Source organism: Canis aureus, chromosome 3 (genome assembly GCF_053574225.1).
Source record: "Canis aureus isolate CA01 chromosome 3, VMU_Caureus_v.1.0, whole genome shotgun sequence".
In the NCBI taxonomy this organism is placed as follows: domain Eukaryota; kingdom Metazoa; phylum Chordata; class Mammalia; order Carnivora; family Canidae; genus Canis; species Canis aureus.
Window position 1 is genome coordinate 42,336,147 of NC_135613.1, and position 24,991 is coordinate 42,361,137.

A 24,991-nucleotide genomic window follows, 5' to 3' on the forward strand; every position below is an offset into this window, starting at 1 on the left:
AAATAAAAAGCAACAATAAAGAACTAATCCAAGTAGTTATGAACATAGTAATTTGCCTATATACTGTCAAATTAAAGTAAAAAAAAAAAAAGACTGCAAACAAATCTTGAATGCTTTGCAGGTTTGTTTTTAACAGTGCTATGAGTATAGGAATTCTGAAACTATTTTGTGTTTGTGGTAAGATTAAGCAAATGTGAAAATACATTGCTGCTGTTAGGAGTCAAAGACACAGACTCCATAGCCAGCATGGGGCTGATCTCATGACCCTGAAAACGTGAGCTGAGCCGAAATGAAGAGGTGGCACAGACTATCCACTAAGCCACCTAGGCAACTCATCCTGCCTGCCTGTTTGAATTGGAATGTTTTTCTACTCTTGAACTGGGATTTACAGCATCAGCTCCCCTGGTTGTCAGGCCTTTGGATCTGAAATTGAATTACACCACTGGCTTTCTGGGGTCTCAAACTTGTGGATGGGATGAGAGTTAAGCCTGTGTAACTGCATGAGCCAATTCTTAACAATCAATCTCTCTCTATATATGCAAGTATATATATATAACTCATTATCAATACATTTTAGTTATTTCTTAAAAGATTTATTTATTTTAAGGGTAGCCCCGGTGGGCCAAGCGGTTTGGCGCTGCCTTCAGCCCTGGGTGTGATCCTGGAGACCCAGGATCAAGTCCCATGTCAGGCTCCTTGCATGGAGCCTGCTTCTCCTCTGCCTGTGTCTCTGCCTGCCTCTCTGTCTGTCATGAATAAATAAATAAAAACTTAAAAAAAAAGATTTATTTATTTTAGAGAGTGTGTGTGCATGCATGTGAGTAGGGGTAGGGGCAGAGGGCGAGAGCAAGATAGAATCTCCAGCAGACTCCCTGCTGAGCATTGTGCCCAATGGCTTGGTCCCACGACCCTCAGATCATGATCGGGGCTGAAATCAAGGACTGGAAGATTAACCAACTGAGCCACCCAGGCACCCCAATACATTTTAATTATCAATAACAATTACATCAATGCCATCTTATTATCATTAAATATTATATTTTATTAATACCTTATTATTATGTTATTACACATATATGTATCTGTGATTGGTTCTGTTCCTCTGGACAATCCTAACCTATACAATTGCCAAAACAAAATACAAAATGCTATGATCATTTAAAACTGATGTGCAAATAAGAAATGTTCAATTTCAGATTTTAAAAAACCAAGTCTTTAGAATGGCTTTACAAGGTAATAAAAGAAATCTAAACAAATAGAACAAATGAAGGACGTATTACAAAAGCTAGTAAAATAGCTTTATTGAGTAGGATTAAGTAATTTTATAATGAGTAGAAAAAACAATCAGCAAGCCATAATTTTTATCTATTGTAAAATATCTTGGCTTGTCCTTAAGTTCACTTATTCTAGTATTAAGTCATGGAGTGATATATATAAATAACTGGGATCTTTAGAAATAAATATTGAGAGAAATTAAATAAATACAGGCAAATTCCTAAGTGAACCATAGGTTCTTATTCCCTTGCTACTTGAAAGCTCACTGCTAAGATATCTGTTGTTAAAAATCTGGAGCTGTAAGCAAATTGATGGGTTCAGAAGAATAAGGAAGGGAAGAACCTATAAAAAGTTAGAATAGCTTAAGTGGAGCTGACTGAGGGGAAAGCAAGAGTTAAGTTTGGTTGCTTACATGGTTATCACTGTTGTCCAAAAACATTTCCTCCTTCACTGTCTACTTTTACTTCTAAGTTTGTTATACTTCATATAATTATATCAGAAATTCATTTGGTTTATTTAGCAGGTATCTGCTTTAATTTTTAACTTTTTATTAATTTAAATTCAATTAATTAACATATAGTATATTATTCGTTTCAGAGATAGAGGTTGATATTATTATTCAGTTCAGTGAATCATCAGTCTTATATTACACTCAGTATCTGCTTTCAAATATAAGATTATACATGCCTCAAAAATTGTTACTTGTCACTTGCTCTCCCTGTATGTCCTTTTGTACAATTTGAGATTTTTCTGTGTGTATAGAATGCCAATTTTAAAATGTATTTAATAAGTTAAAAAGAATGCTTTCCTTTTTTGGGGGGGGGAGATTTTATTTATTTATTTATTTATTTATTTATTTATTTATTTATTTATTTGAAAGAGAGAGAGAGAGAGGGAGAACAAGAACCAGTGGGGGGAGAAATAGAGGGAGAGAGAGGGAGAATCTGAAGTCGACTCTGTGCTGAGGCAACCAGACTCAAACTCAGTCTCATAACCCGGAGATCATAACCTGAGATGAAACCAAGGCTGGACACCTAACCAACTGAACCACCCAGGCACCCCAAGAATGCTTTCCTTTTAATATCTAGTTGATATTGGCTTCATTGAAGAAATGTGAACTTTACTTAAGGGAAGGAAGGTGTAGTAATTTACAACAAAAATATTAGTGGGACAGGGTGCATGAAAATATCTGGAGTTGAGGGAAATGTGGCTAGGAAAAGTATCTAGTAAAAGTAGATAAAGGGGGTATGATGATATAGAAGATGTCAAAAGGAAATTTCTTTGAGAAACTCTTCCCTTTGTCCCTGTTGTACTCTAAATGGCACTCAATTTTTATATATTTTAATCTAGACTACTACTGATTAATACTATAGTTCAGCTATATTATGAGAAAGAGAATTCTGGCATTATAACCATAAATTATAATAATATTTGTATGAAAAATGCATTCTGATTTTTAAAAAATTTGAAACCTAACACATAACCTATTTCTAAGTTTGGAAAGGTATATTAACTTACAACATAAGACCAGAAGTTCCCAATGGGAGAAACTTTATTTTCTTCTTTACCTATCCATCATATTGTGTGGCAAACAGTTAATATAGCTGAAAGAGTAAATGAGCTGAACATATGAACTACTTTGAAAATTTAACCCCCGTTCTGCTTAATTCAATTTTCCAGCCTCAATGAATAAATACACTATTCTTTCCAGATTATATATGGGAAGTAGATTTTTATAGATAATATCTTCATTCAAGGCAGCAATGGCTGGCCAATATGAAATTAGGTGGGTACTGGCATATAAGCCTCCTGAGTTCCTCTGGATCTCTTACTCTGTTGGCTTCACTGTGTTCCTAGCTCTTGAACCAACTATTTGTTAGGCACTATGTTACCAGATGATAGATTACTTTTCCATCTATATAAAATCTGAAAAGGTGTTTTCTTCAGTTTTATCTTAAGCTGGTATCTTATTCATGGGCTGGGAGACTGTACTCATGAGTATTAAAATTGAGATATCACAGGGGCTTCTGAGTGGCTCAGTCACTTCAGTGTCTGACTTTTGGTTTTCGCTCAGGTCATAATTTCATCTCAGGGTAGTGAGATTGAGCCCTACATGGGGGCTAAGTGCTCAGTGGGGAGTCTGCTTGAGATTCTCTCCTTCCCCCTCCCTCTGCCCCTCACCCCACTTGAACTTTCTTTTTCTCTTTCTCAAATAATCTTTTTTTTTTTTTTTTAAGATTTTATTTATTTATTCATGAGAGAGAGAGAGAGACAGGCAGAGACACAGGCAGAGGGAGAAGCAGTCTCCATGCAGGGAGCCCAACAAGGAACTCGATCCCAGGTCTCCAGGATCATGCCCTGGGCTGAAGGTGGCGCTAAATCGCTGAGCTACCCAGGCTGCCCTAAAGAAAGAAATCTTAAAAAAACATTAAGATACCATGTATTATGATCACATGAATACTGTAAAACACATCACAAAATATTTTACTTCTTAAAAAAAATGTTTTAACTCAGGTGTATTTTTAAAATTCTGCAAATAAATTACTTCTCTTAATTTATCACTTTAAGAAATATCCTTTTCTTTCAAGATACATGTATTTATGATTTCAAAAACAACAGACTTACTCATTATTGTCTTTTGTTGTAGATTCCTTCCTTTTGGTTAAACTGAGGTGGTTCAGTTTTTTCCTCTTTTCTATATATATGCAATAAAAAGAAGAACTTAAAGTTAAGGGGAAATTTGTCAAATTCTAAATAGAATTTAGATTGCCAAAGTTTAAACAAAAAATAAAAGGGTAGACTAATGAAAGGGAAGTAGGAAAATAACAAGTATCCTGGAATTTGCTTTGGGAATCACTATTATCAACTTTTCAATAGCTATTGTTTTTATTTTCCAATATCCCAATTTTTATTCATGATGACTTTATACAGAAAAAAATCTTTACTAGATAAAGGATACTTTCATCAAATATATATATTTTTAAATTTTTATTTATTTATGATAGTCACACACACAGAGAGAGAGAGAGAGAGAGAGGCAGAGACATAGGCAGAGGGAGAAGCAGGCTCCATGCACCAGGAGCCCGACGTGGGATTCGATCCCGGGTCTCCAGGATCGCGCCCTGGGCCAAAGGCAGGCGCTAAACCGCTGCGCCACCCAGGGATCCCTCATCAAATATTTTAATAAAAAATGTCATCTTAAAGTTTCCACTTTGTATTATTTCACCCCTATTTTTTGCCTCAAAGTTAACAAGGAGTCGGTGATATTAACATCTACAAAATAGTGAGTTTCCAGTGATGTCACGGTAAAATAAATTTGATAAATGTGCTTGACTTTAAAATGCATATTGAAAAAATGCATAATGACTTAGTAAATTCTTGGAAAGATCCTCTGTGTGAGGTTGAAATGTAAATTTGATTTTATAGCTCTAGTAGGATATGTTTGCACTTACTGGTGGTCAAATAGATAATTGTTTTATGAGCTCTCCCTTTCATTGGTTCTACTGTACTTCATACTATAGTACACCATAAAATTTAAACAATTTGATGTATAATAAGTATTTGAGGACATATTAGCAAAAAGTTTCTTAATGGCTTATGTGTACTGGCCTTTAGTAAATGTTTATTCAATGAATAAGCAAGCAAATGAATGAATAATCCAAACTTTTTACTACTAATGAAAAAAAGTCCAGAGAAAAAATTTTTTAAAATGCATCATTGGTGACAACCTCCTTACATTTTGTATTTTCATGTTGTTCCATTTGTTCAACAACTGGCACAGGAACTATTACTTAACTCAATGTCCTTATTCTTCACAAAGGAAAAACAGGTGAAATAAATTTTTATTATTTAACCCCATATACTCAAAATACTATATTTTAACACATAATAATATAAAATTATTAATGAGGTCATTCATATTCTCTTTTTCACATGGCCTTTGATATCTGGTGTGTTTTAAACTTGCAGCACATCTCAAATCAGATAAGCCACATTTCAAATGCTCTATATGTATATGTATAGGATAGTATAGCTCTATGTAATACAGCAGGAAGATCCAATACTTTTAGATGAAACCGAGTACACACACACACACACACACACACACACCAGAAACCGAGTACCGAGTACACAGATAACACAAAGGCAATTTCTTTAAATTTTCAAATGTAATTTATTAACGTATTAATGTCTGGAACAGACTTTTCCAATGCTGGTTTGTACTTTTTTCTTCACTTAATTTTTAATCCATTACTCTTACTTGCACCTATTACTAGAGAAAAAGCTTATTTAAAGTATATTTTCTGGGCAGCCCAGGTGGCTCAGCGGTTTAGCGCCACCGTCGGCTCACGTGTAGCTCTTTATCACATGTTAATTGTGGGGGAGGAGAGACCGAGGGAGAGGGAGCAAGAGAACCCTAAGCCACAGAGTTCAATGCAAGGCTCAGTCTCACAACCCTGAGACCATGACCTGAGCCAAAATCAACAGTCAGATGCTTAACTGACTGAGCCACTGAGGCACCTCAGTAACTGGAATACTCTTAATGATATATTAGAGTCCAGTCTCTGCTAAATGATCCAAATGTTATTCTCAGAGATATTAAAACTCCTATTTAACAGTTGGAAAGTATATTAGAAATATAAGTCCTTCCATGAGAAGATCGAGATTAATGCTATTAGGCTATTGATTACTTTTTATAGGACAAGATATCTGATCCCCTTACAATAATAAAAATGTTTCAGCAGGCATTGAACACCTGGTGAAAATTCAAATAAAGCATTCTTTTACTATTTCTCACCTAACTTTATTGACTAATGGTTCTAAAATGTGAAAATTAATTACAGTTAAAGGAACAAAATATTTTAATATTTAATTGTGGAGCTTTATTGAATGCAAATAGCATAGCACAAAAGTCAGGAAATTAGTATTAACCTTTAGGCAAAGATTTTCTGAGAATAAGGTTTCATGTGTATCATGGGATTTCATATCCAGCTTGATTTTATTTTTTGAGAAATGGATTTTAATAGACTTTTTCCTCAGAGTTCTTTAAAATCATCAATAAAATATTGTTACTGTTTTTCCCTTTAATCCTTTGTTAAATAAACTTACTATTGGAATTTAAGGATGTAGACGAGTCAAATAATGGAAAGTTAATAAACAAGAGTGGTAACTAGTACTTTGGCTAAATTTCTAAAGCACAAGTTTTTCTCTTTTTAGAATTAAAAACTATTTTGAATAATTTAGTTATGATACTGGTTTTGATTTTTGGGTGTTTTTATTTTTTTGGTTTTTTTTTTTGTTTTTGGAGAGAAGCCATAAGATCCAAAGTAACAATGAGGGAAATTATTGTTAATCAGTTTCTGAACCAACTTAGTGATATTATGAATATCAGAGAACAGAAAATATATATTTTTAAATATTTTATTTATTTATTCATGATAGACACACACACAGAGAGAGAGAGAGAGAGAGAGAGAGAGAGGCAGAGACACAGGCAGAGGGAGAGGCAGGCTCCCTGCGGGGAGCCTGATGCTGGACTTCATCCCAGGATCCTGGGATTACAACCTGAGCCAAAGGCAGATGTTTAACCACTGAGCCACCGAGGTGCGCTGAATTGGTCACTCTTATTCCCATTCTACAGATGAGGAAACATAGGGCACAGAATAGCCACATAACTTACCCAAGCCCTAAAGATAGTAAGCGGCAGAGTCAGGATCTAATGCCAGTCATCTGGCTACTAAGATTGTTTTCTTAAGCAGGATGCTATGCTTCTTTAAACAGGTTTAGGCTGGTATGATGCTGCTTCTAGACACATATAGTTTATAGCGGGTATGCATCTTAGGCATCATTTGGTCCCAAACCAAAAATTATGAGTTGAGGAAAACTTTGACTCAGAGAGGTTCACGTGATTTGTCTAATGTATTAAACACTGGTTAGTAATTTTTTTCTAAAAAGAGTTATTGGGAGATAAAGTTGCTGATAGAATGAAATGAAATCAAGGAAGAAACCAAGAGTCTGATGTTCAACCAACTGCACCACTTAGGGATCCCAAAATCATATATTCTTTTAATTAACTAAGTTATTATTTTTAAACAAGAGTGGAGAGTGAAGAATCTCTTTAGAGGATCAATTCATGAAAAATAACAATGTTAATGGTTCCTTTTTTTAAAATTCAATACCTTTATTGATCCTATGGAAGAAATGTAATATTCTTAAAATATTACCTATATTATTGAATAGAAAGGTATCAATGAGAAAATTGGAATTGCTTTTTAGCTACTAAAACATTAATATTTAAGAAGCAGAATGGTAAGTTTTAAAATCTTTCACCCAAATTAGATTGTGGACCACATTAAGAAGCATTTGGCTCATATATCTAACTGCTCATCATATATTTAAACTCATAGTAATTTATCAGTTCCTTAGAAATACATATTGTCTGTTCCTTCTCTCACTTAAAAAGAGATCAATCTTGCCAGAGGTCTACCATTTGGTTAGTCTTTTCAAAGAATCTGGTTTTGATCTTGTTACTTTATCATTGCCTTGTTTTCTATTTAATATTTTCTCTTTATATCTTTTATTTCCTTTCTTGTATTTTGTGGGATTTGTTCTATTCTTTTTCCATCCTTCTAAACTGAATGCTTGGCTTATTTGTTTTCAATCATTATTCCTTTCTAAATACATGCATTTATAAGCATAAAGTTTCCACTAAGAACTCTTTTAGTATAATGCAGTGTTTAGGTGTAAAGTTTTCCTGTGTTTTCTGCTGTCATTATCAATCAATTCTAAATATTTTATATTTTCCATTTTGATTTTTCTGAACAATGGATTATTTAGAAGGCTCTAGGTTTCCAAACTTGTGGGCTAAAATTTTTAGAGGGCTGCCTTTTTTAATTTTTTTTTTAATTTTTATTTATTTATGATAGTCACAGAGAGAGAGAGAAAGAGAGAGAGAGAGAGAGAGGCAGAGACATAGGCAGAGGGAGAAGCAGGCTCCATGCACCGGGAGCCTGATGTGGGATTTGATCCGGGGTCTCCAGGATCGCGCCCTGGGCCAAAGGCAGGCGCCAAACCGCTGCGCCACCCAGGGATCCCAGGGCTGCCTTTTTATTGCTGATTCCTTTTTTTTTTTTTTTTTAAGATTTATTTATTTATTCATTCAGAGAGAGCGAATAGAGAGGCAGAGACACAGGCAGAAGGAGAAGCAGGCTCCATGCTGGAAGCCCGATGCGGGACTCGATCCTGGGTCTCCAGGATCACACCCCGGGCTGCAGGCGACGCTAAACCGCTGCGCCACCGGGGCTGCCCTTATTGCTGATTCCTAATTGCACAGAATTTTGGTTGAGAATGTGACAGCAATTTTAGTATGTTGAGACTTCTTTGTGATTGCAAACTGGTTATAGTTTTGTAAAAGTTCTAGGTCATGCTTTATCACGTGCTGGGTATCAGACTTGTTTGACCACAGCTCATTAGATCACGTTTGCTTAGCTGTGTTCAAATTGTTTATAGCCTTCTTAAGGTTTTATCTATTTCATCAGTTTTTGAAGAGGTACTTTAACATTTTCTATAAACTAGGGATCTGTGAATCTCTCTTTGTAATCTGGCCCTATTTCATTAGGTTTTATTTTTGTTTTAGATGCACATAGTTTCAGGATTTTTTTTTCTGGTAGTGACTCTTTCCTTCTCTCACTAGGTAAAGATTCCTATCAACTTCAATAAGGCTTTTTGCCTTAAAGTCTATTTTGGTCTATACCAATATTCTTACACCAGCTATTCTTTATTTTTTTAAAGCTAATACATATTTTTTCTCTCCCTTTACATTTAATTATCCTATGTCTTTTTTTAAAGACTAAGTAATAATGATATCAATAAAAACAGCGGAAATATGTATTGGAAGCCTACTACACGCCAGGCACTGTTCTGAGTGCTTTCTATATATTACTTTATTTAATTCTCACAAGAATTCTGAGTCAGATATTATTATTTTCCCCATTTTTTACAGGCAAGTAAATTAAAAAAAATTACAAAGTCAATTAACAGATACTCTTTTCTCTAAAGATTATAAGAATCTTAAAACACTTTAGCTCCTTTCTGTTCCCTCATCAATATTCCATGCCATTACAGCCTATTTGCTTTTAATCCCATCTCAAATTGTTTGTCTTTTGCTTTATAGTCAGCAGAATTTGTAGTCACATTTCTGTAATTAGACTTTTTTTTTTTTAAGATTTTATTTATTTATTCATGAGAGACAGAGCGAGAGGCAGAGACATAGGCAGAGAGAGAAGCAGGCTCCATGCAAGTACGCTGATGTGGGAGTCGATCCCGGGACTCCAGGATCAAGCCCTGGGTCGAAGGCGGACACTCAAACGTTGAGCCACCCAGGTGTCCCTATAATTAGATTTTAAATTAAATTTACTAACATGTTTGCTAATTTATTTTCTTCACCATTGCTCTTTGTATTCCATTCCTTTACCTGAGGCTCAGTTTACTTATATGAGGTTCGTTTTTTAGTAGTCCCTTCAAGGAGTATCTATGAATGGTAAATTCTCTCAGACTCTGTCTGAAAAAAAATCTTTATTTATTTCATCTTCACTTCCTGAACAGCAAAAAAAAATCAGTTGTGATTTTTAGTTGGTATTATTCCACTTCCTGCTGGAATCTGTTGACACAGATGAGAAATTCACTATTAGTCTGTCATTCCCTTGTAGGTTATATGTCTTTTCTCTGGTGGCCTTTAAAATTTTCTTTGTCTTTCATAGTTTATAGTTTTACTGTGATATGACTAGGTGTGGATTTATTTTCATTCATCCTGCTGAGACTAAGTATGCTATTCCAACCTGGAAATTCTCATCTTTCCTTAACTGTGAAATTGAGATTATGAAAAATTGATAGTCCTTTTATCTTAGAATACTGCCTCAGCCCATTCTCCCTATTTCTTCCTCGTGGAACTCCTATTTGACATATGTTGGAGCTTCTTATTCTACTCATCATTTCTCTTTATGATTTTATCATATTCTCCATTTCTTTATCTCTCTATGTTATTACATTGCTACAGTCTGGATGATTTCTACAGATCTAATCTATTGTCTAATTCTCTAATACTCTCTTTGACTATGGAAATTTATTGTTTATCCTTCTACTCTAGTTATTAATAAGTCTGATGCATCCTTCCTCTTTACTGAAAAGCATAATAGTTTGGAGAAATTTGATAAGGGGTAGGGGAGGGCAGCAATATAATGATACACATACAAACATATATAACAATGAGAAACATATATGACGATAAGTAAATAAATATATATCTCAAATGTATGAACTGGAATCACTCACCTCATTTTTGGCCCACATATAGACTCTAAGTAGAGGGAAGACATAGAAATAGATTTTTCTTTCTTTTATAAATACGAATGTATTTAAATTTAATACTAAGTCACCTGTTCACATAGTACACAGTTCAAATGTATATAGAAAGTACATATAAATACCTAGAAAAAGAGAATTCCAGAAGGAATATAGATTGAGAGACCTTCAAGTGCAATGACCTTGTGGCAGGAAGGAGTTTAACATGATTGATGAATAGCAAGAAAGTAAGAGTTATTAAAGTAGTGTAAACATGGGAAGGGTAACAGAAAATGAGATAGACGAGATGGTCAGGTATTTGATGATATATGGCCTTAAAAGTCATGATATGGTTTTAAATTATATCCTAAGTGTAATGGGAAGTGAATTGGACCTAAAATGCCCTTGAAAATGCTATTTAAATAAAAGTGCTTATTTCAGTTGCACCTTATGTTTGTACAATATTTAAAAACTGAGAATTGTTAATAGAAGTTATGAGATCATTTGGAACTTAAATTATTTCATAAGAATCAGGCTTTCTTATTTCTAAACATGTACAAGATGAAATATTAGGACAAGCAATGTAATGATTACAAGTGACATAATGTGATATAAGATCCTAGAGAATTCTATGTTGAGACTTTTGTATGTGAGACATATATATCAGAGTGTATGAAACATATATATATAGTTTAATGAACCAGTGTAACCACTATATAAGTTAAAAAATAGAATATTACCAGCACCCCAGGAACCCTTGCTATATGACTTTTTAAAAAAGAGCTTACTTAGTACAATAATATGTATAATTATCCACTTAAATGTCAACCAGGATCATGTGACTAATCTTTTTATGGGCAAAAGGAATGTTCCCTTAAGTCCATATTTAATTTCAATATGGAAATCAAGTACGTATCCACTTAAAATCTATTCATATTTCAGTATAGAGATGTGCCATCTCTAAGACACTAATTTTTAATTTTAAACAAAGGATATATTAAGTGTATTAAAAACAGATAGAGCTTGAAGAAAATGTATACATCTTCATACATTTTTGTGAAAGCAAACCTAATAGTAATAGCTGTAAGATAAAAAGCATTTGATTAAAGTAAAATAAAAGTCATTCAAAAGTTTAAGATCTCATTATGGGTTTCATTACAACAAATTAGGTAAAATGAGATTTCTTTGTTTCTGTGTAGCTTCTAGTATATTCTTAGCACTCAATAAATGTTAAACAATAAAATATGAATTAGGCTAATCACAGCACATCTAAAATATATTTTATTAAATTTGAGCCTACTTAGAATTTTATATTATAGAAACTTGACATGTCAATGATTCATGACCTTTTATAATATTAAAAATTAAATCTATGAAATCTAGATTCATATATCTTTTAAATAAATATTTTAGCAATAAACTACCAGAGAATAAGAAATATATATTAAATTAAACTAACAATATTTTTAAATAAACAATTTCATATTAAAATTAGGTTATTCTTTAGTGGAAAACTGTAAGTTTTTTGCAAATGTATTTAAAATAGTAAAAGAAAAGAAGGTAATGAAATATAATAAAAGCAGGCTATATAAAGATAAACGAAATGTGGATAAAACTAAATGGACAACATGAATAAAAATAACATTTAGAAGTATCTCTCTTAAACTGTAGTACAGCAGTACCTGAATTATATGCTCTTCAATTTATGCACATGATGGATAGCTTGTTAAGGGGTATATCTGTAACCATTATAATTGATAGTAGCTGAAGGCAGTCAGACCATAATTTCTATTTAATGGATGGGATAGTAAGAGAACAAAGTCTGCAGTAGCATTTTAAAATAAGTACCTAGAAAGTTTACATTTATATCCAAAGTAGCACCTATATTCTAGCCTTCTTTACATCAAATTCCTTAAGAAAAAAGAAAAAAATAAGCTGCAAGATCCATAGATTATTAAATAAAAATTCTGATTTAACCAATAACTAGAAAAATATTACAATAAATGGAAAAGAATGTTCAACTAACCGTTTGATGGTTCATTTTTGTGCTCTTGTTCTTCAGAGCTTGCAGAAGCACCAAATGGGCTCATTTGACAAGTTCCAGTTGTTGGAGAATAAGTTCTAATACTTTTCTTCCTTGTGATTTTTGAAGAATTAAATGACTGAAAATAAATATTTGAGACAAAAATACTTATGTTTAGTTCTTTGAGAATGCTTTTAAAACTTGCAAAATTCAAACCAGTATTATTTTCCTTGCTCTTTCTTTTCAGATTTTAAATGTACTCAATTATCACCTTTGTAAATAAACTCAAGTATCACTTTGTAGATATTTCAGCTCTCCACACTAATTAGGGCATCTCAATTTGATATTTGTGAAAATATAATATTAAAGGTTTACTACCTTCTGAGATGGTATTTCCAAACAGTTTAGAGATGCTGACTCTTCCAGTTTTATCTTGACTTTTGCTGTCTGCTAAACCTGAAGTATAATTATGGAGCCAGGCCAAGAAAACTCTCAGAAGTTTCTTAGTAAAACCCACAAGGAAATCCTAGGAAGGGTAAGTGCTTTCTTAAACGTTCATAAAGTTGCTCTGACACAGTGACTTGTCTCAAGAATAACCAAAATAATGTTCAAATGATGGAGTATGACATTTAAAGCCCTTGAAAATTTGGCCTTTCCTTCAGGATATCCCCCTATTCTCTCTGCAGCTTTCTCCTCCGTGTTCCTACACACCTTGTGCATACCTCTTATTGGAAACTACTGTCTTCAATAAAATTAAAAATTATTTTAATAGTTTTTATATTTCTGTCTGCCCCATTAAAATTTGAATTCCTGAAAATAAATATTTCTTCATCTTGTACCCTAAAAGTAAAAAATGTGTGATGAATGAATGATGTAAAAGGAATAGTCCAGGGATCCCTGGGTGGCGCAGCGGTTTGGCGCCTGCCTTTGGCCCAGGGCGCGATCCTGGAGACCCGGGATCGAATCCCACGTCAGGCTCCCGGTGCATGGAGCCTGCTTCTCCCTCTGCCTGTGTCTCTGCCTCTCTCTCTCTCACTGTGTGCCTATCATAAATAAATAAAAAACTTAAAAAAAAAAATTTAAAAGGAATAGTCCAGTAACCTTGGCCAAGCCACCCTACTCTGAATTCATTCATTTGTTCATTAGTTAATTAATCTAATATGAAATGACACCTGTAGTCCCAGTCACTTAGATATGCACACTTCGGCCTCAGCTCATTCTGTGATCCTAGGCTAGAATGCCTTTTCTTTCTTTACCAGGATCAAATCTTACTTTAGTTTAGGTCCCATTTATGATCCAATTCCTCCAAACACCATTTATCACACTATTAATTGCTTGCTGTTCTGAATTCCTTTTAAACTATTTTCTGTAATGCTTACTAATCACCCAGCACTTGCTAACTAATGTGTACAAAGAAAGAGAACAAATTGTTCTGGCCTCGTAAACAGCAGAGAAGAGATCTAATAGTAGTATGAGTGCTACAAAAATTGAGAGGAAAGGGAAAATCAAAGTGGGCTGTAATAATCTTATAGAAGGATTCTTGTGAGGAGGAAGGGTGAGGCTTAGATAAGCAGAAATAAAAGGTGTGAAAACCTGAAATCTAGAAGTGCTACCAGGCTGGATTTGGGGGATTAAAAAAAGGGTCTGATGGCTTATGAAGTTGCCAACGTTGTAGAATTAAACTTTAGTTTGGTAGCTGACTTGAAATTGTTATATAATTCTCCACTGTCAATGATTCTTTATTTCTAAAACACCCTGGCAGAAATAGTGGCTGTGTCACCTTTTACAATAATCTTGATATTAGTTCTAGAATCTATAGCATCAATTTTTTTTTTACAGTTAAGGTTTTAAATGATAAATACTTTTTTATATTGGGGAAACAGAAGGCTTTCCATTCTTTATTTTATGTATCCATAGTAGCCACAAATATAACCAATATCTTTTTTAAAAATCAAACTGTAATATCAAGTTCTAACTCTAAAGCAATCTTTTTGTAGGGTGAAAAGGTTTTAAGTCTCTTTATCAGGTGGTTATTATTACCTCTCCATCTTGAGTTCTCACCTGTTTATATGTATTCAGTCATAAACTATGACATTTATCCAATCCTACCCTACCTTTCCAAGAATTTATTGCCCAGAACTATTTCACTGTGTATGTACAAGAAATGAAAGTCACTACACTAATGTACATTTATGTCAATCTGTTTTCCTATTTTACCAAAAAATTATTTTTTCAATTGCCAGATATCTAAACATTACAACTATAGATCATACATTTTTCTTTGAAAGCCATTTTCTAGCTTTCATAAGTCTGCGTGTGCACACATGTGTGTGTATTTTTCCCCCTTCACCTTAAAATACTGAGCCTTCATGGGGGGGGCGGCGGGGAGAGAAAAAATACTGAGGCTTCTCTTCTGCTTTCTATTTTTGGCCACCTGTGTTGGTTAAAAGGAAAAATATGTGTCTACAATGACTATACAAAGAGGGATAAATGAAAATCTACCTTCCCCCACTATCCTACTATATGTTCTTTAGTAAATAACACATTTTTATGTATCTGGCTACTGATATACAAAAAGGCATAATCCTACTTCTCTAAGATTTTTCCCCTCAAAGTTTTATCAAGGTCCTCTAACTTTAAAACCCCAAAGATGCTTAAAAATGATCCTAGAACTTATGTAATCCACAGCAGGAACAGTTAAAATTGGGATTTCAGGGAGGAGTGAGCTACTAATTGAGAAGTCCAGCCTTCTTTCCACTTAGCAATGAGTACTAGCTCCCAGATCCTTAGAAAACAGAGGAAGAAAAGGTGAGAAGACTAGATTTGGCCAGAGAAGGGAAGGAATTCAGGATGTGAATAAAATTAGGGAAAGGAAAATCAGTAAGTCACAATTCTATAGTAATTTATAACTGCCTGTAATATTTAGTGACTCCTTAGAGGTATTTAATGTCATTATTAAAAAAGGATTCTATGATCAGCCCAAATATCACTGTACTTTTATAAAGAGTTCAAATCTTGTATATTAGCAAAACTAAATTTTGGGCATTGATTTTTCTAAAAAAAAGAAATGAATGTTCGCTTCATAATTTCAAATATAGATGACATTTTCCTTTAGTATCTTTCACAAATTGTAGCTTGCTTTGTCACTTTGTTTAAAGCACATTCTACAAAAAAGGTGCCTATTTTTCATTGATTTTTAGCTATTATAAACAGTCTAGAAAGTACTAAGGGTTTTTTTGTGGTGAAATACGATGGAAAAGGTCTGCTATTATTATTATGAAGTACTATCCTATGTTATCACTGAAATATTTAAAACACAGGTACTACAGATATTTGGACAACCAGAAACAAAAGAAAAATTAAGGCAACTAAAGGGAGATAATTCTTTATAACCTTCACACTGGTTAATTAGGTCACTGGAATGTATTACCTAAGATATTATTATCCATTATTAGTACTATTAAGGAATTTATATTATAACACTCTAAATACTAGCTGTCTCAGGTACTTTTCACAATTTGGACCTAGGGTTCTTAGAACAGCCCTAGAGATCAACTAACTTCTTATCAGCTACTATGATTATCATCCTTCATGGTTCTAATAATGCTGGGGTTTCGTTGCTATTATTTGTAATGATAGTTATGGAAACAAAAGTATTTTGCACTAATCTCAGTGATCTTACAGAGATAGCAGAGAAAAACTATAACCAATATATTAGATCTATGGTGATAGAAATGTTCTATTTCTTGACTGGGTGTTTGATACACAGGGGTATACATTTATTAAAACTCATTGGATTGTACACTCAAGATCTGTGGATTTGGGGGGTTTTTTTGTTGTTTGTTTTTTTAAAGATCTGTGGATTTTACAATATATAAATTTTACTCATAAAAAAATTTAATGAAAAAAGAAAACATTGGCTAAAAAAGTTGAGACACTGGTATTTCTATTTATATTCATTATTGTTCTGCAATTTAAAAATGTTTAAATATTATTTTTTAAAGATTTATTTATTTTTTAGTGAGGGGAAGGGCAGAGGGAGAGAGAATCTTTTTTTTTTTTTTTAAGATTTTATTCATTTATTCATAGAGATGCAGAGAGAGAGAGAGAGGCAGAGACACAGGCAGAGGAGAAGCAGGCTCCATGCAGAGAGCCCGATGTGGGACTTGATCCAGGGTCTCCAGGATCACTCCCTGGGCTGCAGGCGGTGCTAAACCGCTGCGCCACCGGGGCTGTCCCGAGAGAGAATCTTTAAGCAGACTCTGCGCTGAGAACAGAGCCCGAAGCAAGGCGCAATTCCACAACCCTGAGATCATGACCCGAGCCAAAACCAAGAGTCAGACACAACTGACTATGCCACTCAGGCATCCCTAAAATAATAATTTTAATATTAAAGATAACACTATTCTGTAACTCTCTTGAATGTAACCCTCAGTAAGACGCTAATGAAATGTTTTCATGGCTGTTTCCCATCATTCTTTCACATATCCTCATATTTTTTGGAATATAAAGTGAATTCCACCCCAAATATATTTTTGTTTGTTTATTAAAATATAGTTTACATACATTAAAATGCACAGGTTTTAAATGATCACCTTAAGAGTTCTGACAATCGTATACTCTGATGCAACTATCACCAAAGATATAGAACATTTCAACCATCTCCAGTTTCCTTGTACATCCTTCCACTCAAATTCCACTTCCTAGCCCATAGGTAACCACTTTCTAATTTCTATAATCATAGATACCTCTGTCTATTCTTGAACTTCACATAAATTAAGTATGTAAATTTTGGTTTTGGTTTCTTTTGCTCAACCTGTTTTTGAGATAGTCTGCATTGTTGCATGTGGCAGTAGTGTGTTCCTTTCTATTGTTAAATAGTACTTTTTAAAAATAAATATACCAGGATTTTTCTACCCTCCAACTGAAAGTGATTTTGGTTATTTTCATTTTGGGATTACTATGAATTAAGTTGCTAACAACATTCTTGTATATGTCAAGGTGCCTGGGTGACTTAGTCAGTTAAGCTTCAACTGGTGATTTCTGCTCAGGTCATGATATCCAGCCTAGGTCAGGATCCCCAGGCTCTGTGGGGAGTCTACTTGATATTCTCTCCCTTTCCCCTTCTCCCACTCGAAGAATGCAAACTTTCTCTCTCTGGAATAAATAAGTAAGTCTTTTTTAAAAAAATCATTCTTGTACAGGTCTTTTGTGGATACATCATTTTATTTCTTTGGGAAAGCTAGGAATGGAATTGTGGGGCTTGATCCTAGGACCCTGGGATCATGACTGAGCCCAAGGCAAATGCTTAACTTACTGAGCCACCCAGGTACTCCCTGTTATCATTTTAAATTCCCATCAGTAAAATGGAGTTCCAGCTGCTCCACACCTTAGCAACCTTAAGACTGACTGTTTTAGTCATTCTCATGTGGTTTTTTTTTTTTAGGTTTTATTTATTTATTTATTTATTTATTTATTTATTTGAGAGAGAGAGAGAGAGCACATGAACATAAGTGGAGGGAAAGGGGAGAGAGAGAACCACACTCCTCACTGAGTGGGGAGCCTGATATGGGGTTCAGTCCCAGGACCCCGAGACCATGACCTGAGCCAAAGGCAGACATTAAACTGACTGAGCCACCCAGGTGCCTTCTTGTGTGTGCGTGTGTGTGTGTGTGTGTGTGTGTGTTTTAAAGTAATCTGTACTCCCAACATAGGGCTTGAACTCACGACCTTGAGATCAAGAGTTGTATGCTCTACCACTTGAGCCAGCCAGGCACCCCTAGTTCTGCTGTTTTTTAAAAGCCACTCTGTTTTGTTATTAGGCTCTTCTAGTGAGCAGGCATGGTATCCGTTTGTGGGTTTCATTTGTATTTCCAATGATAAACGATGTTGAACCTTTTTCATGTGCTGTCCATTTAAATATTTTTTGTGATATATTGGTTTAAGTTTTTGTACATTTTTATTGCACTTTTTAAAAAAATATTTTATTTATTTATTCATGAGAGACACAGGGAGAAAATAGAGAGAGACAGGCAGAAGCAAGCTCCCCATGGGGAAACCGATGCAGGACTCGACCCCAGGACTCCGGGATCACGACCTGAGCCAAAGGCAGACACTCAACCACTGAGCCACCCAGGTGCCCTGTACTGTCTTTTAATTGTTTATTTATACATTGTAGATACAAGTCTTTTGTCAGATATATGCATGACAAATATATTCTTCTCAATCCTCAGCTTGCCTATTTCATTTTCTTAATGGTGTCTTTTGATGAGTAGAAATTTCTAATTTTGATAAAGTCTAACTAACTTTATCTTCTATAATTAGTACTTCTGTTGTATGAAATTTTGCCTACTCTAAGTCTCAAAGATAATTTCTTTTTTTTTTCAAAGATTTTATTTATTTATTCATGAGAGAGACAGAGAGAGAGAGAGAGGCAGAGACACAGGCAGAGGGAGAAGCAGGCTCCATGCAGGGAGCCTGATGTGGGACTCGATCCTGGGTCTCCAGGATCAGGCCCTGGGCTGAAGGCGGCGCTAAACCGCTGAGCCACCAAGGCTGTCCTCAAAGATAATTTCTTATATTTCCTTCTAGAAGCTTGATGCTTTTAACTTTTACTTTATGCCTATGACATTTCTTGAATTAATTTTTGTGCATCGAGTGAGATAAAGATAGAGGCTATTTTTTTTTTCCATATGGATATTTAAGACTTTCTTTTTTCCTATTGACTCAGCCCAATATTTAAAAACAATTCAAGGGTGCCTGGGTGGCTCAGTTGGTGAAGCGTCTGACTCTTGATTTCTGCTCAGATTATGATTTCAGGGTTGTGGGATTGAGTCCCACATCGGGCTCTTTGTTCTGTGGGGAGTCTGCTTAGGATTCTCTCTCTCTCCCTCTCCATCCGCCCCTCCTCCCTTTCTCTCTCAAATAAGTAAATAAATATTTTTTTAAAATTTATCATATATTTAATCAACTGTAAAGATAATATGAACCAAAAAGGGTATTAGAAATTAGATGTTGCCAAAGAGAATGAAGATTCATAAAGCATTTAAGTAATTACACTAAAGGAAAAACAGTTGTGTTATATGGAAGGAAGCCTGGGATCATATAATAGTTTTGCTGTGTCCTAGCTGTGGACATTGTGCTATTGTGGGTACACCACTTACTCTGAATTTTAGTTTCCTTAACCAAACTAGCATATCATAAGAATATTAATGCCACTTGATATGGAGTGCTTCCAGAGCTTGAAGGAAGGAGGACAAGGCAGTGGAGTTCAACTTCATTTTTTTAAAAATACTTTATTTATTTATTTGTTTGTTTTAAAGATTTTATTTATTTGAAAGAGTGAGACAGCATGAGAGGGGGTAGTATCAAAGGGAGCAGATACCCCCTGAGCAGGGAGCCTGATGACATGGGGCTCGATCCCAGGACTCCGGAATCATGACCTAATCCCAAGGCAGATGCTTAACTAACTGAGCCACCCAGGTGCCCCTGGAGTTCACCTATAAGAAGTCTGCAAGGGCCTGGAATCTGTGTCCAGAGCTGGTAGGGTATTCAATATTGGGAATGAGAGGTGGCCAAACGGGAAGAACATGCAGAAGCACATATGCAAATAAGACTGGTACTACAAATGAATGTCTAGACTATCATGCCAAGGAATGCATACTACTCCAGCCCAAGAAATGCCACTTCTATCAGAGCATTGGCCATATGATGGCCTCATATCCACTGAAAGCCCAGCAGGCCCCAACATCACAGAGAAAGCCAGCTTACTTTCAGGAAAAGGATGAGATTCACAGACCTGCCCTATTCCTAGAGGCATAGAATTTTGCCATGGTGGGTAAGTGACTATCCTTCTGCAATCAGAAAAGTTCAAGGGTTAGGCATCAATCAGAAAACAGTAGAAAAAGCAGGATAGCTAGGGTCAGTATAGGGCAGCTGGTACTGCCATAATTTTTAGTTCAGGATCCATAGCATCATCTCCTCTTCTCTCTTGATGAGCGGAAGGAATGAGGCAAAGGAACTCCAACACTGCTATCCTAACACAGGCTTTCATGGAAAATCTCCCTAGAACTTGTACACTTTATTTGAAACTCCCACAATCTTAAGCTTCTGAAAGTGGCCTAGACAGAGAAGTTGTTTTCCTTTCAAAAAAGGATATATAATAATAATTCCTATGCCAGAGTGAAAAGATTCAGAATGAGACAAAATTGATGGACCCAACCCAGAAGCCATTACATTCTTCAGGAGGGAATCTCTTGGGGGTGGGTTAGACTCTTCTATCAGTTATCTTTTGGGGGAATATAGCATATTGAACTACCTAACTTTTCTACCACAGTGTTCTCTTGAAATTCCTTCATCTTGAAAATGTTTCATGGGATGCTTGGTTTTAACTGGTTTGTTCCCTGACTCAATCTCCTTCTACTGGAAGGTTGGGAATGAGTATAAATAAGAAGCTGGTGCTGCGTATGAATAGAGGCTGAGCCAAGTGAAGGGCCTAGAGAGGAAGCTAAGTTGGATGAAAGATCATCTATATATATAATAAAGTATTCTTATTTCAAACCTCTAATTCTAGAGCACAGGACTTGCTTCACATCCATATTCATCCTTCACTGGATTAGGTTTGAGGTATCATTCATGTATGTGTGTGTGTGTGTGTGTGTGTGTGTGTGCGTGCGCGCGCGTGTGTACTAAAGATCTAAATTGGTATGCAAAGGTTTTAAGAATGATACATTTGTATCCATCTGTGCTGCCCATGAATGAATGAATGTAAAGGCAAGAAGGAAAAACCTTACAATTCTGGACCTTTCCTGGTTGGCTTCTAGAAAGACTCTTTAGTTAGGGCTTTTTTTTGTTGTACTGAAGCCAGTGTCCTGCTGTAGTAGTAACTATGGTATCATATTAGCTAAAGAAGAACAAGGGTTTAGTTTACAAGCTGTAAAATCACTGCAAAACTGTATTGCTATGTTGAAATAGAGAAAATACAACAGAATGTGTCAGGTGATGTGTCTGACCCAGGGTTCTTGTCATTTCCAATGTTCCTTTCTAGTTATTTTATTGTCTGATACTTATAAAGCTTCCTAAGTTGCTGATTTGGTGATTCATCTGTTTTTCTAAGTGTTCTTTTGAGTTTTCTGATCCTAGTGGAATTAAATTAGAAATTAGTAACAAAATAATAGTTGGAAAATACAAAAATATGTGGAAATCAAACAACACACTCCTAAATAACCAATCAAAATGGAAATTAGAAAACACACTGAGGAGAACAAAAATGAAATATAGAGTATATAAAAACTTATGGGATGCAAAGAAAGCAGTTCTAAGAGAGAAATTTAAACATCTACATCCAAAAAACAAACAAACAAACAAACATCTACATCCAAAAAGAAAGAAGGGTACCTGGGTGCCTCAGTTGGTTAAATGTGTGACTCTTGATTTTGGCCCAGGTCATGATCTTAGGATTGTGAGATGGAGCCCCATGTGGGACATTGGGCTCTGAGCTCAGCACAGAGTCTGCTTGTCCTTCTCCCTCTGCTCCCCTCCCACTCCTGCTCACCCACTCTCTCTCAAAAAGAGAAAGGAAGGGAGGGAGGAAGAGATGGAAGGAAGAGATGGAAGGAAGGAAGGAAGGAAGGAAGGAAGGAAGGAAGGAAGGAAGGAAGGAAGGAAGGAGCTAGGATGCTTGATAGGCTTAGTCAGTAGAGCATGTGACTCTTGATTGTGTGTTCAAGCCCCTCATTGGGCATAGGGATTATTTTAAATAAGAAAGAAAGGAAGAAAGAAAGAAGCTGTCAAATCAATAAACTTAACTTCCACCTTAAGAAACTAGAAAACGCAAATTAAACCCAAAGGAAGCTGAAGAAAACAAATATGAAATATTAATATTAAAAAAGTGACAAGGCCATAAGAAGATAGTGAAGATCAACAAATCCAAAAGTGGGTTCTTTGAAAAGAAAATCAACAAACTTTAACTAGACTGACCAAGAAAGAAAGAAGAAAACAAAGAAGATTAGAATTACAAAAATCAGGAATGAAGGGGAGATATTACAACTAACTTTGGAGAAATAAAAGGAATTATAAGGGAGTGCTACAAAAATTTTATGTCAACAAATTAGACAACCTAGATGAAATGGACAAATTTCCAGAAATATACAACCTAGTAAGACAGAAAATCAGAATACATCAATGGAAAGTAAAGAGACTGGATCAATATTCAAAAAACTTCAAACAAAGAAAAGCCCAGGACCAGAGATCTTCACTGAGGAATTCTACATATATAATTTATATATAAGAGATTTATATATTTTAAAGATTTTATTCATTTATTCATGAGACACACAAAGAGAGAGAGGCAGAGACATAGGCAGGGGAAAAGCAGGCTCTATGCAGGGAGCCCAATGTGGGACTCGATCCCAGAACCCCGAGATCATGCCCTGAGCCAAAGGCAAACGCTCAAAAACTGAGCCACCCAGGTGTCCCACTACCAATATTTAAAGAAGAATGGACATCAGCTTTTCTCAAACTCTTTCCAAAAATAGGGAACACGCTGTAACTCATTCTATAAGGCCATAACTACTCTTGATACCAGAATCAGGCAAATACATCACAAGAAAATAAAACTACAAACCAATATCTCTTATGAATATAGATGCAAAAATCCTCAACATACTGGCGAGCTGGAATAAGAATTGAATAAAAAGATTTATACATTATGACCAAGTGGGATTTATCCTCTGAAAACAAGATTGGTTAAAACCAATCAATATATGGGGCACCTGGGTGGCTTAGTCAGTTAAGTATCCAACTCTTGATCTCAACTCAGGTCTTAATCTTAGGCTCATAAGTTCAAGTCCTGCATTGGGCTCCATGCTGGGCATCAAGTCTTATTTTTTAAAAATAACAATCAATAAAATACATCATATTGGGGATCCCTGGGTGGCTTAGTGGTTTAGCGCCTGCCTTCGGCCCAGGGCGTGATCCTGCCTCTCTCTGTCTCTGTGTCTTTCATGAATAAAAAAATAAAAATCTTAAAAAAAAAAATAAAATAAAAAATAAAATACAACATATTAATGGAATAAAGGGAGAAAAAAACCCACATGATCATCTCAGTAGATGTAGAAAAAGCACTTGCCAAAAATCCAATATTCATGATAAAAACAAACTAGAAATAGAAGGAACAACAAATTAGAAATAGAAGGAAACTCCATCTGATAAAGGGCATCTAGGAAAAACCCACAGCTTCCACCGTATTTAATGGTAAAAGACTGAATGCTTTCCTGCTGAGATCAGGAAGAAGGCAATGATGTCTGTTCTTGTCACTTTTACTCAACATTGTTCTGGAGGTTTTAGATAGGAAAATAAGCAAGAAAAAGAAATAAAAGGCATTCAGTTAGAAAGAAAGAAGTAAAACTGCCTATTTGCAGATGCCATGATCTGATGTATAAAACACCATAAACCTATAAAAAACTTTAGAGCTAATAAATGAGTTCAGCAAAGTTGCACAATAGATGATCAATATACAAAAATCAGTTGTATGGGGCGGCCCTGGTAGCTCAGCAGTTTAGCGCCGCCTTCGGCCCAGGGTGTGATCCTGGAGACCGGGGATCGAGTCCCCCGTCGGGCTCCCTGCATGGAGCGTGCTTCTTCCTCTGCCTGTGTCTCTGCCTCTATCTCTCTCTCTCTGTGTCTCTCGTGAACAAATAAATAAAATCTTAAAATAAATAAATAAATAAATAAATAAATAAATAAATAAATAAATAAAATTAAAAAATCAATTGTATTTCTTCTTTTTATTTTTTATTTTCTTTCTTTCTTTCTTTTTTTTTTAGAAAGAGAGAAAAAGAGAGCATGCTTGAGGAGGTAGAGGGAGAGAGGGAGTCCCAAGCAGACTCCATATCCAGTGTGGAGCCTGACATGGGGCCCAATCTCATGACCTGGAGATCATGATCTGAGCCAAAATCAAGGGCCAGATACTTAACCAACTGGGCCACTCAGGCACCCCTAAAAATCAATTGTATTTCTATATACTAGCAATGATCAATATAAAGTAAAATTATAAAAACCATTCACATTAGCATCAAAAAGAATAAAATATTTAGGAATAAATTTAACCAAAAAATCTTAACCAAAAATATCTGTATATTGGAAATTTTAAAAATTGTTGAATAAAATGAAAGAAAATAAAAATAAATAGAAATACATTCTATGTTCACAGTTTGAAAAAATTACTAAAGTTAAGATGGCAAATTCCCAAAATTGATCTGTAGCTTGAGTGTAATCCCTATCAAAATTCCAAATGGCTGTTTATCAGAAACGGACAAGGTGATCTTAAAATTACTATGAAATTGCAAGATACAC

The 24,991-nt window shown here is 35.1% G+C and overlaps 1 protein-coding gene across 18 annotated transcripts in view; it reads right to left on the reverse strand.

Moving 5' to 3' along the window:
- Positions 1–24,991, reverse strand: part of ITGB3BP (integrin subunit beta 3 binding protein) — a 69,420-nt gene that overhangs the window by 20,074 nt on the left and 24,355 nt on the right. For all 18 annotated transcript variants that reach the window (XM_077892100.1, XM_077892099.1, XM_077892104.1 and 15 more), the window contains 2 exons: positions 12,641–12,776; positions 3,901–3,970 (listed from right to left, as the gene is read on the reverse strand). In XM_077892100.1, the coding sequence (XP_077748226.1) occupies positions 3,901–3,970; positions 12,641–12,776 (206 nt within the window). The remainder of the gene's footprint in view (positions 1–3,900; positions 3,971–12,640; positions 12,777–24,991) is intronic.